Below are 11364 nucleotides of genomic sequence, written 5' to 3' on the forward strand. Positions count from 1 at the left end.
CTTCGCCGCCTCCCGTCCCCGCGCCCGCCGCCGCCGCCGCGGCCTAGCCCGCCGCTCGCGCCCCGGCCTCGCCGCTCCAGGCAGCCGGCGCTCCCGTGCCACCCGGGCCTGAGGGGCCGCGCGGGGGCGACCGGGAGGTGGCAGCACGGAGGTACCTACCAGCTGCTGCCGGACCCAGCGCCACATGCCCCCTCCGTCGCCGTCGCGGTCCCGCGAAGCGCTGGGGCCGCGGGGCTGCAGGTGGATGCCGACGAGCCAAACCGGGCAGCGTAAGAGCCCCCCTGGCTGTAGTTCCGCTCGCCGCTACCGCCGCCGCCACTTCACGCCCGGCGCCGAGTCCCCATCTCGCTGCGCCGGCCCCGAGGTCTCACAGGCGCGACCCGGACGCCGCCCCCGGCCGGCGCAGCTCAGCCGGCCGCCTCGCCGCAGCCACCTTCATTATTGACCGTTGTCAACTGAAGCGCCGCCACAACCCCACCTCCGCTGCACCCCCAACAGCGACCGGGCACCACCCGAGCCCGCCCCCGGCGGCCCGCCCCGCCCCGCCCCGCCCCCGGACGTGACGACAGGCGCCGCGCGGCCCCGGGGACTCGCAGCTCAGCCGCGGCTGAGGCCTGGTTCAGTCGTGTGGGCGGGGCAAGTGGTGGGCGTGGAAAGGTGCGGGTTCGCGAACGCGCTTTCTACCCTCTCCTACTTCCCGCCTGCTCAGGCGTGCGGTGAAGTCGCTCTTGGGTGTCAGTCTGTGAAGTCTGCGGCTTCCGGCTGACTCCTCTATTTCTACCTCCTGTTGCAGGTCTGTTTTTCTCTCCTCTTTCTTTGGTCTCCCCAGCCCCCAGTACCCCAACAGGCATATGCAACAATCTGGAAAGTGGTGACTGAAGGTTAATCCCCTCGAGTCTCCGCTTTTGGCTCAATTAAATTGTCAAAACCTCAGGCTCAGCGCATAACACAGCTATGTTTAGCCAACGACTGAGTTGAGGCTAGAGGAGTCTTGATCACTCCCTGCAACTGATCAAGAAAAGGAAGGGATTGCAGCTCCCCTGTAACTGGTCCACTCTGGACCAGTGTTTCCAGAGAATAGAAGAGATTCTCTTTTGTAGTGCTAAACTGAACGGGTTAGAGTGAAAAATGCTTTATGCAAAGGTGGTTGTTTACTATTCACCGCCAAACTCCTGCCATCAAAAACAACCTAGAAGTAGCAAGACCTATGTAAGAGACAAGTCAGTAAATAGTGGTAGAAAGGAATATAAAAACAACTGGGAACAAGACTTTGATTTGGAAGGCTGAAATGAAGCGCCAGTCTCGCTTTGTTCAAAAGCAGCTCCAATACATCTTGAGTGTTGTGTGTGTGTGTGTGTGTGTGTGTGTATATATATACACACACACATATATATATATATATATATAGTGTGAGCAAAATTTTGCTGAATTAAAACAATTCATTCAACACATATTGTGGGGGTTTTTAAAAGAAAAATCTAAATGAGATTAGCATGACTAGGCAAGTTATTGCATATATACATGTTCTTTTAGTTTCAGTAGACATTTCTTATAAGGTGGTTATGCAGCACCACAAATAGAGCCCTTCCTTAGGGATATTTATGATCTATAAGACCAGCAGTAGAATATAAAAATTAGCTAGATCAGCAATTTTCAACCTGTGTGCCACAATAATTTTTAAAACATCCAATACCTGACTAATCAGGATCACTGACCTCTTTTCCCTTAGATCAGGGGTCCCCAAACTACGGCCCGCGGGCCACATGCGGCCCCCTGAGGCCATTTATCCGCCCCCCCCCCTGCCGCACTTCCAGAAGGGGCACCTCTTTCATTGGTGGTCAGTGAGAGGAGCATAGTTCCCATTGAAATACTGGTCAGTTGGTTGATTTAAATTTACTTGTTCTTTATTTTAAATATTGTATTTGTTCCTGTTTTGTTTTTTTTACTTTAAAATAAGATCTGTGCAGTGTGCATAGGGATTTGTTCATAGTTTTTTTTATAGTCTGGCCCTCCAATAGTCCGAGGGACAGTGAACTGGCCCCCTGTGTAAAAAGTTTGGGGACCCCTGCCTTAGATTGTCAGATAACAAAATGACAACAGCCAACACAACAATAGCCATCTAGTGTGAATAAATCAATATTATACCTATTTTTTATTTGTCAGGTAGGCAAAAAAAAATTTTTGGTGTGCCGCAGAATTTTAGTAATTAGTTTCTGTGTGCCATAAGATGAAAAAGGTTGAAAATCGCTGAGCTAGATAAAGAAAAAAAGTAATCTTACTTTTGTTCGTTATGATTGAACCTTGCTTTATGACCCAAAAAGGAAGTTTGAGATACATTTACTCATTTGTTATAGTGATAAACCATTCATGGAACACTTGTGTGTCCCAGGCCCTGGCCTAAACTCTACCTGCATGATCTAATTTAACCCCCCTCAATCCTTTGAAATTGATATTACTATTCCCATTTTGTGGATGTGGAAATAAAGGCTCAGTGTCAGTTACTTGCTCAGGTTAAGTAACTCAGCAAGACTGGGATTCAAATTCTGGAAATCAGGCAACAAGACTCCTGCAAGTTCCTAAGATATGTAAGGTCACAAAGACATGATCATATTTATTTTTTTATTCATCTGGTAGTGGTCTCATTAAAATTTGGCCTAACATTTTTTATTTATATGCCAGTAAAATTTGTTAAGACAACATGAGGAATAGAAATCTAGAGGACACTTTATGTATTATTATTTAACTAGGTCCCAAATTTCAAAAAGTAAAAGTCGGAAAAAGAATGGATTATAAATGCTGTGGTAGTCTGATAAGAAGTGACCATAAGATAACTTTAAAGATAATAATTATAATTCAAACTGGCAGGAACAGAATGAGAATTGTTTTGTTCTAAGCATTTTTTTTTTTTGTATTTTTCTGAAGTTGGAAACGGGGAGGCAGTCAGACTCCCGCATGTGCCTGACTGGGATCCACCCGGCACACCCACCAGGGGGTGATGCTCTGCCCATCTGGGGCGTTGCTCTGTTGCAACTAGAGCCATTCTAGCGCCTGAGGCAGAGGCCATAGAGCCATCCTCAGTGCCCAGAGCCAACTTTGCTGCAATGGAGCCCTGGCTGTGGAGGGGAAGAGAGAGACAGAGAGGAAGGAGAGGGGGAGGAGTGGAGAAGCAGATGGGCAGTTCTCCTCTGTGCCCTGGCCTGGAATCGAACCTGGGACTCCTGCATGCCAGGCCGACGCTCTACCACTGAGCTAATTGTTCTAAGCGTTTTTAAAAACAATATTATACACCTCATATCAATTCAAGGAGCATAAAGTATTTTTATAGCCTGACCAGGTGGTGATGCAGTGGATGGAGCATTGGCCTGGGATGCAGAGGACCCAGGATAGAAACCCTGAGGTTGCTGGCTTGAGTGTGGGATCATAGAAATGACTCGATGGTCGCTGGCTTGAGCTCAAAGGTCGCTGGCTTGAGCAAGGGGTCACTGGCTCAGCTGGAGCCCCCCATTCACAGCACATATGAGAAAGCAATAAATGAATAACTAAGGTGTTACTACAACAAAGAATTGATGCTTCTCATCTCTCTCCCTTCCTGCTTCTCTGTCACTGTCACTCTCTCTGTCTTTCGCTTAAAAAAAAAGTATTTTTTGTGTGTGTGTGTGACAGAGTCAGACAGAGGGACAGATAGGGACAGACAGACAGGAAGGTAAAGAGAGATGAGAAGCATCAATTCTTCATTGTGGCACCACCATAGTTGTTCATTGATTGATTTCTCATACGTGCCTTGACGGGGGTGGGGGGGCTACAGCACATCAAGTGACTACTTGCTGGAGCCAGCGACCTTGGGCTCAAGCTGGTGAACCTTACTCAAACCAGATGAGCCTGCGCTCAAGCTGGCAACCTCGGGGTCTCGAACCTGGGTCATCCGCATCCCAATCCGACGCTCTATCCTCTGCGCCACCACCTGGTCAGGCAAAGGTATTCTTATAATACAGATTATAACCCTTTAGTGGTGAGTGCTGCAAACCAGCACAGCTAGTAATTCCAGGTCCTGAGTGGGAACAGCACAGAATTAAGAAAATAGGTTTAAAGAGAAACAGGATGGGCTTGGGAGACCTCTGCAATGCCTTTTGCTTGCCAGATAGAGAGAAACCCCAGTCTGCTTTATTATATAGTGTAGAAAATTAAAGCCTTTAAGCCAATATACAGATAAAGAAGTCTCTGATACAAAGCCACTTATCTGAGGCATAAATGGGATTCCTCATAAGAGTGCACCACCCCACATTATGCAACAGTCAACATTGTGAGGAAAAGCTCAGTTTTGAGAAGATCTTAGTATTAGAAGGATGTTGAAAAGATCTTAGTATTAAAAAGGTGGGAAAGGCTTAGTCTTAAACTAAGCCTTAGGCTATAAGGACTTTGCCAGTTTACAATCTGTTTCCCACATATGCCCCTTTTTTATTTTTTAAATTTAGCTCATGTGCTGAGATTTGCACTCATCTGATTTCCCAGATTCTAACTCAGAGGCAGATAGGAAAAATACAGAATAAACAGAAAATTAGCATAGCCAATGTTAACAGATACCAAAACAAGTGTCTTAATACATTACAGGGATTAAGGCCTTTAAGCAAATTCTTAGCCAATGTAATGCAACCCAAGCTCAGTTCAGTCCATTAAGAACTGTCACAAGGAGCAGGAGTCCAGGGACACGTCCAGGAAAAGTTCACATGGCACTGGAACTGTTGTCACATTTCTACACTCTGCAGCTAGCCTCCAAGTCCCAAGACTACTGCTTCCAGCACATTAAGCTCTCGTCTCAAGCCAAATGTCAATTCTTGGTTTCTGGCGATGGTTCATGTAAACTGGAAAGGCCATTCGCAGGCATGTGTGGAGATGGAGCCCCTGTTCTCTTCAGCCTGGAGAGATGAGACCGGGGGCCCCTTCCTGGAGTTTTTCAGCCATGTAGGTACTGAGGAGAACCTTGGGATTTACTATGCTGGGTGGTAGAAGTAAATTTGTAACAGAAGTGGGCAAATCTGGCTGGCCAAAAGTAGTAAGAAGGCCGTTTCTGAGAATGGGAAGTGAAAGGAGAGAAAGACTCTGAATTCTTGGCCTAAAGTAGGGTTGGGGCACCAAGGCAGGAGGAGAAAAAGAGTGTGTAAAGGAGACACCATGTATTAGATAAGGCAGTGGAACCATGGCAAATGAGGAGGAAAATAAGACCATCAACACCCACAACAGATATCTTTGAGGGATGAGCAGGGCCTGAATATTTGGGCAAAGTAGAGTAAGTGGTCCCCTCTGTCTATAAGAAATGAGATTGGCTTACCTGCTACTTTGACAGTTACCCTAGGCTCCTCCACAGTGACTGTGATGGGGCCAACGGCCCTGGGCACCTTCAATCTTCAGTGGATAGTCCCAGCAGGCTGGGCAACGCTAGGTCAAAGGTGGCTGGGATAGGGCTGGAAGAGACTGAACCTTCCCTTGGAGGAGCGAGTGGGCAGTCTACCTTCCAGTGTCCCTTTTTCCCACAGCAAAGGCATGGCCCTGGTGGAAGCCGAGAAGCCAGACAGAATTTAGTCCAATGATCTTCCTTTCCACTCTTGAAGCAGGGCCCTGATGGAGTCTTATGTGGCCCCTTAAGGACAATGGAGCTTTTAAGGGTGTCTGTCAAGAGGTGGTATTTTGCCTGATCTCTTTGGGCTCTGTCTGCCTTCTCCTGTTCCTCTTGGTCATTATAGACCTTAAAAGCCATGCTCAGGGGATCTCGTGCAGGGGATTAAGGGTCCTCTGCTGCCTATTTAAGCTCTTTACCAAAACAAGTTTGACAGAGAGAGGGACGAGAGCAGAGTAAAATAAGCCTTATACAATGGCTCTTATGAAGTAAATCTCTCCTCCTGGCTCATGGTGTCTCACCAAACATTCAGGAACCCACCTGTTGTGGTGCAACCACAACATACCAGAACCGGAGCCCCAAACTGATGCAATCAATTTGGGTTTTATACACTGGCCAGTGGTCTGCCTGCCGCGCCTCTCACAACGGACAGTGATGAGCTCGGGGGGAGAGGGGTATTTATAGGTGAAATCCACAAGGTTACAATTCTTTCAGCATGTTTGTACAATATCTTTGCAAAAGCACATAAGCACCTACCATTCTTAAGATAATAACCGCCTTCCTGCAATATCTGCAAGGCTGACACACGAGGAACGCATTCTGCCTCTGCTAGCAAGATTAGATTTGTTGAGGCTCGTGAGAATTTTCTACTTTAGCTGTAACTATAAGCTAAATTGGGTCAGGGGTCTTCCCTAGCATGGGCTGGCACTCTATAACACTGCTGAAGAGCCTCAGCAGTCCTAGGAAAAACACAAATATATCCTTAGCCCCACAAGAGAACAGGGTCTGGCCCTTGCCAGATTCCTGCAAGCAACTCCCTCTATTGCACTTCAGGGAAGGCTTTCCTTGTTGGATTCCAGAGTCTCTAAGCCACTGAATAGCCCTGTATGTCAGCATTCAAAAAAAAAAATTAAAGTAAAAAAGAACATGATAAAGAAGATTTGCAGGAGTTCCAGGGTATGACTCCCCCTTTTTTATTTTTTCTAATTTACTTTTAAGTGTTTGATGTGCACGCTCCACAATGCCTTGACCGTGAGGATTGTAAGGAATACCTGTCCTCAGGTCAATTCCAGTAGTTTGACAAAATGTAGTAAATGCTTTTCCTACATATGCAGGAGCATTGTTTGTTTTAATTACTTTAGGAAATCTTAAAATGGAAAATGTATACAAACAATGAGCTATAACATGCTTAGTAGCCTCACCTGTTCTGGCAGAGGCTACTATAAATCTAGAATAAGTACCTACTGTAAAGTGGAAAAAGGATTGTTTGCTAAATGAAGGTATATGTGTAACATTCATTTGCCAAAGTTGCCCTGGGAGGAGTCCTCGAGGGTTAATTCTAAATGAGGGGAAATTGGTTCAGCAGAACCTCTATGAATGTTAAAAAGTGGTTTTAGTTCCCCTATAGTTAATTTTAAGAAAGGCCTAAGCCAATTAATGTATCCTAACAATTTCTGGAAATCATTTAAAGTTTGTAAATGATCCATCCTGATTTCTAATTTCTCTGGATGGATTTGTCTCCCCTCAATAATTTGTCCTAAATAAGAGAAAGGTAAGGACTGCTGTACCTACTTAGGAGCTATATAAAGTCCTGATTCTTTTAAAGAATATTCTAATTGTTGCAAAATCATCAGCACAGCATCTTTATTTGAATGAACAATAAGAATATTATCTATATAATGGATTATGTACGCCTTAGGGTGACACCTTCATACCGAAGAGATAGCTTGAGCAACATATTGCTGGCACAAGGTAGGACTGTTAAGCCATACCTTGAGGCAAAATTCTCCACTGGTATCACTGTATGGGAGCCTGAAACTTAAGTGAAGGAACACTGAACGCAAGACACTTGCTTTCATGAGGGCTTAAAGGAATAATAAAAAAGCAATCCTTCAATATCAATAATAATAAGGGGAAAATCCCATGGAATGGCAGTAGGAGAGGGGAGTCCTGGCTGGAGAGGACCCATAATTTCTATAATCTAATTTATTGCTCTCAAATCCTGTAATAGCCCCGTTTCCTGATTTCTTTTTAATGACAAATATAGGCATATTCTATGGGCTATTAGAAGGTTCAATGTGCCCAAGGTGTAAATACTCTTGTACTAATTGAGCAGCTGTCCTAAGTGTCTCCTGAGAGATGGGCCATTGGTCTACCTAAACAGGATCTTCTGATTTCCAAGTAATTGGGTCTAGTGGGAGCTACCAAGATCCCTATGCTAAATTTTGATACCCTAATCCCCTGGTTGGCAGACTGCGGCTTGCAAGCCACATGCAGCTCTTTGGCCCCTTGAGTGTGGCTCTTCCACAAAATACCACGTGTGGGCACTACCTCGATAAGGAATACCTACCTATATAGTTTAAGTTTAAAAAATTTGGCTCTCAAAAGAAATTTCAATCATTGTACTGTTGATATTTGGCTCTGTTGACTAATAAGTTTGCCAACCACTGCCCTAATCCATGCCTCCTGGTATTGGGTGTCATTTCTATGGGGGTGAGAATTCCCTGCTGTTCTTTCCATAATCCCTTAGTAGGCAAAAGTCCCTAATCAAGTATTTGAGTACTGACTAAATTATTAGGACTGACAAGTAACGCTCCCATATTTTCAAAAATATCTCTACCCTATAATATTAACAGGCAATCTAGGGAGCATATAAGGCTGAAAAAGTCTAGTATGACCTTTTTTATCTTCCTATTGCAAAAAACTAGAGTTTTGTTCGGGGACTTACTTTGTCCTATGCTTCACAGCTCAGTGACTGCTTCATAAGTGGGCCAGGAAGAATGTTAATGTTGCTCAGCAATAACAGATACATTAGCTCTTGTATCTAAGAGTCTTGTGAACTTATGCCCTTGTATTGTTAGCTCTATTTCAGAGCATTCCTGACCTATCTTTTGATTTCTATAGGCAAAATCAGAGGAGCCAAATCCCCAATTTCCTCGGGACCCTTATTGCAGGGTGTGGCCTGATAAGCAAAATTAGCATCTTTATACTATTCTTCTAACTGCCTGAAATAGATTGAGAGAAATTATTGAAATGACTTATTAGGGCCCTGCTTAATTTTCTTCAATTCCTTTGTTTTACCTACCTGAGTATAGCTTTACACACAAACAAGACAATTTACAGCACAAAAACACAAGTATAACACATAACTTTGATTGATCCAAATAGTTCAGAGCTATTTGGCTCCTAACTCTGAACACACCTCACAATGCACTAACCAAATTAGTAAGTCTTAAGGATCTACATTCTATTCTATTTAAACTTAAATGAGTGCTCCTTACAAGTTCTAATTTTAAAGTAAAAAATGTAGGAATGTAACCATTTTATTTTTATTTTATTTCTTCAGTATTAGAGCCAGCATTTCCAATTTATGCATGCAAGAACTTAAACTCATATTTTAGACAACATCAAAGACTAAACAGAAACAGGAATCAGACAAACCAGAGAGAAATCCGGAATTTCAGAGCACAATCAGATTAGAAAGATGCCTGCCTGGTCTCACTCAGGGCATTTTCTGACAGAGGTACAGGAGGATGGAACTAACAAAATCTCCCCAAGAAAATGTCCTCTCCGCAGCTGCTTGAGAAATTTTGTAGTTAGATCCACCAGGGGTCCCCTGCCTAAGTTTTGAGGCAAAAAATATGAAAGAAACAAAATAATCATTCAGAGGATAGTTCTAAAACATTAAAGGAAATCAGACAATAACAGGAAAAGTTGTAACCTTCCTAATACATGAGTCTCTATTCTCAAATTCTATAATTACTGTAATTGGCAGTTCAGGTTGACTATGCTGAGACCTCTCCTCCACCCCAAATTCAGCTGAGCAGCAAAATAAGCAGCCAGAGAGAACTAGGAGCAGCCGCCCTGCCACTGCTTGGGATAACTGGGTGATGTTTGGCCTGCTGGAATCAGAATTTGCTGAGGAAACACCAACATTGCCCCTACTGTTTGATGGGGCAGGGAGGGCCCTGTTGTCCATTTCCCTGAACCACCTGCCCTTTGGCAGTATACTTAGATTTGCATTCATTCACCCAATGTTTCCCTCTCCTGCAGCGTGGGCAGAGGTCAGGAGCTTTAGGAGCTGCCTGCCCCTCGGGGAGGCTGAGACTATATCCAGGGGGAGTAAGGCAATTTGTAGCAAAATGTCCTAAACCCCCACATTGGAAATAAGATTCATGGGCAGAAGTACTTCCTTGAGCTTCCTTCTTTCGTTTGTTCTGCCGTTTATTAAAGTATTGTCCTGGAGTCCTCCCCTGAAGTGCTGTGGCAATAGCCAGACCTTGCATGTATGAAGGCCTCATATCAGTGCTTATTCTGATGTAGTTCCCTGTATCTCGAGCCTGATCAAAGCTTGTTGGAGCGGGAATCTCCAAAGGTCTGAGACATAGATCCTGGGAGCAACCTGATAAGTGTAACAAAGATCAGAGGACAGCAGAGGTGCAAAGGTTAAGGAGGCCATAGCCGTGACACCCTCAGAGTCATCCTCAGACTCCCAGGTCTTCTCAAATTCACATCCCTCTGTTTCTAGCTCACTCTGATAAAACAACAGCTTCTCAAATTAAAATATCTGTACAAAAAGAAAAAGGTCCCTTACTTTTTACCCTAACTGTCCCATAGTTTATTACCCCCGATACTACTTTCCCCAAAAACTCTACTTAAAAATTTTACTTACTGTGTGCACTTGGGGAGTTTCATTACCTTCATTTAGTTTAGTTTTTCCTTTCTCAGGTCCCTGTATGGGCACCACTTGCCGCAAACCAGTGCAGCTAGTAATTTCAGGTCCTGAGTGGGAACGGTGCAGAGTTAAGAAAACAGGCTTAAAGAGAAACAGGATGGGCTCGGGAGGCCTCTGCAATGCCTTTTGCTTGCCAGATAGAGACCCCAGTCTGCTTTATTATATAGTGTAGAAAATTAAAGCCTTTAAGCCAATATACAATAAGGAAGTTTCTGATACAAAGCCCCTTAGTATTAGAAGGATGTTGAAAAGATCTTAGTATTAAAAGAGTGGGAAAGGTTTAGTCTTAAACTAAGTGGTTTAACAGTGGTTCTCAAAGTGTGCACCAGGGCGCACTAGTGTGCCCTAGAAGATTTCCAGGTGCGCCCTATGGTATTCCAGAGAAATATGTGCCTGTTGGGGATCAAAATACCAACAGAGTTTTGGGTGTTTAGATTTTTGGAGGACAGAGGTGTGGGCAATTGGCTGTAAGCTGACAGTCTGCCCAACCACCTCACCTCACTTGCCTGATTAGGTTGCAAAAGGCTGTTAAGCTGTGGTGCTGGATTGTTTACACTACCCTCCCCCATGTTCCCTGGAAAGACTGGAGGCAAGTTTCTTCTATCCTTTGTTTGGTGTAAAGTTAAGAGGATATGTATGGTGGGGGGTTTTTGCACTAGGTAAAATTCTTGAGTTGCCTTGGAAACGTGATCAGAGACCATTGATTTGCTAGTGGCCTCACTTTGCCCTATAAATAAAGCAAGATGTAGTTTTTGGGTGTGCTTTGTTCTTGCCAGCAGCAATTACAGGGCCCTCCTGACCCGTATTTTCTTAATTTCACTTTTTTTTTTTTTAATTCTGCACCATTCAAATTCGGGACCTGGAATTACTAGCTGCGCTGGTTTGTGGTATGTGTCCAGATATAAAAATAAATATAGTTACTCTATTATACCATTTCATTATGGAAATATTGCTTTTTTTTGTAACACATCATTATTATATTTATTATTAACACATCATTATATTATTTTTAGATAAA

General features: G+C 44.2%; 1 protein-coding gene across 4 annotated transcripts in view; it reads right to left on the reverse strand.

Annotated features, from left to right (window-relative positions):
- ATP11B (ATPase phospholipid transporting 11B (putative)) overlaps positions 1-511 on the reverse strand; it is a 138826-nt gene extending 138315 nt beyond the window's left edge. For all 4 annotated transcript variants that reach the window (XM_066241603.1, XM_066241600.1, XM_066241601.1 and 1 more), the window contains exon 1: positions 160-511. In XM_066241603.1, coding sequence (XP_066097700.1) covers positions 160-186 — 27 coding nt within the window. In that variant the 5' untranslated portion in view covers positions 187-511. The remainder of the gene's footprint in view (positions 1-159) is intronic.
- Between the last annotated feature and the right edge of the window lie 10853 nt (positions 512-11364).

This window comes from Saccopteryx bilineata, chromosome 8 (assembly GCF_036850765.1).
Source record: "Saccopteryx bilineata isolate mSacBil1 chromosome 8, mSacBil1_pri_phased_curated, whole genome shotgun sequence".
Lineage (NCBI taxonomy): Eukaryota > Metazoa > Chordata > Mammalia > Chiroptera > Emballonuridae > Saccopteryx > Saccopteryx bilineata.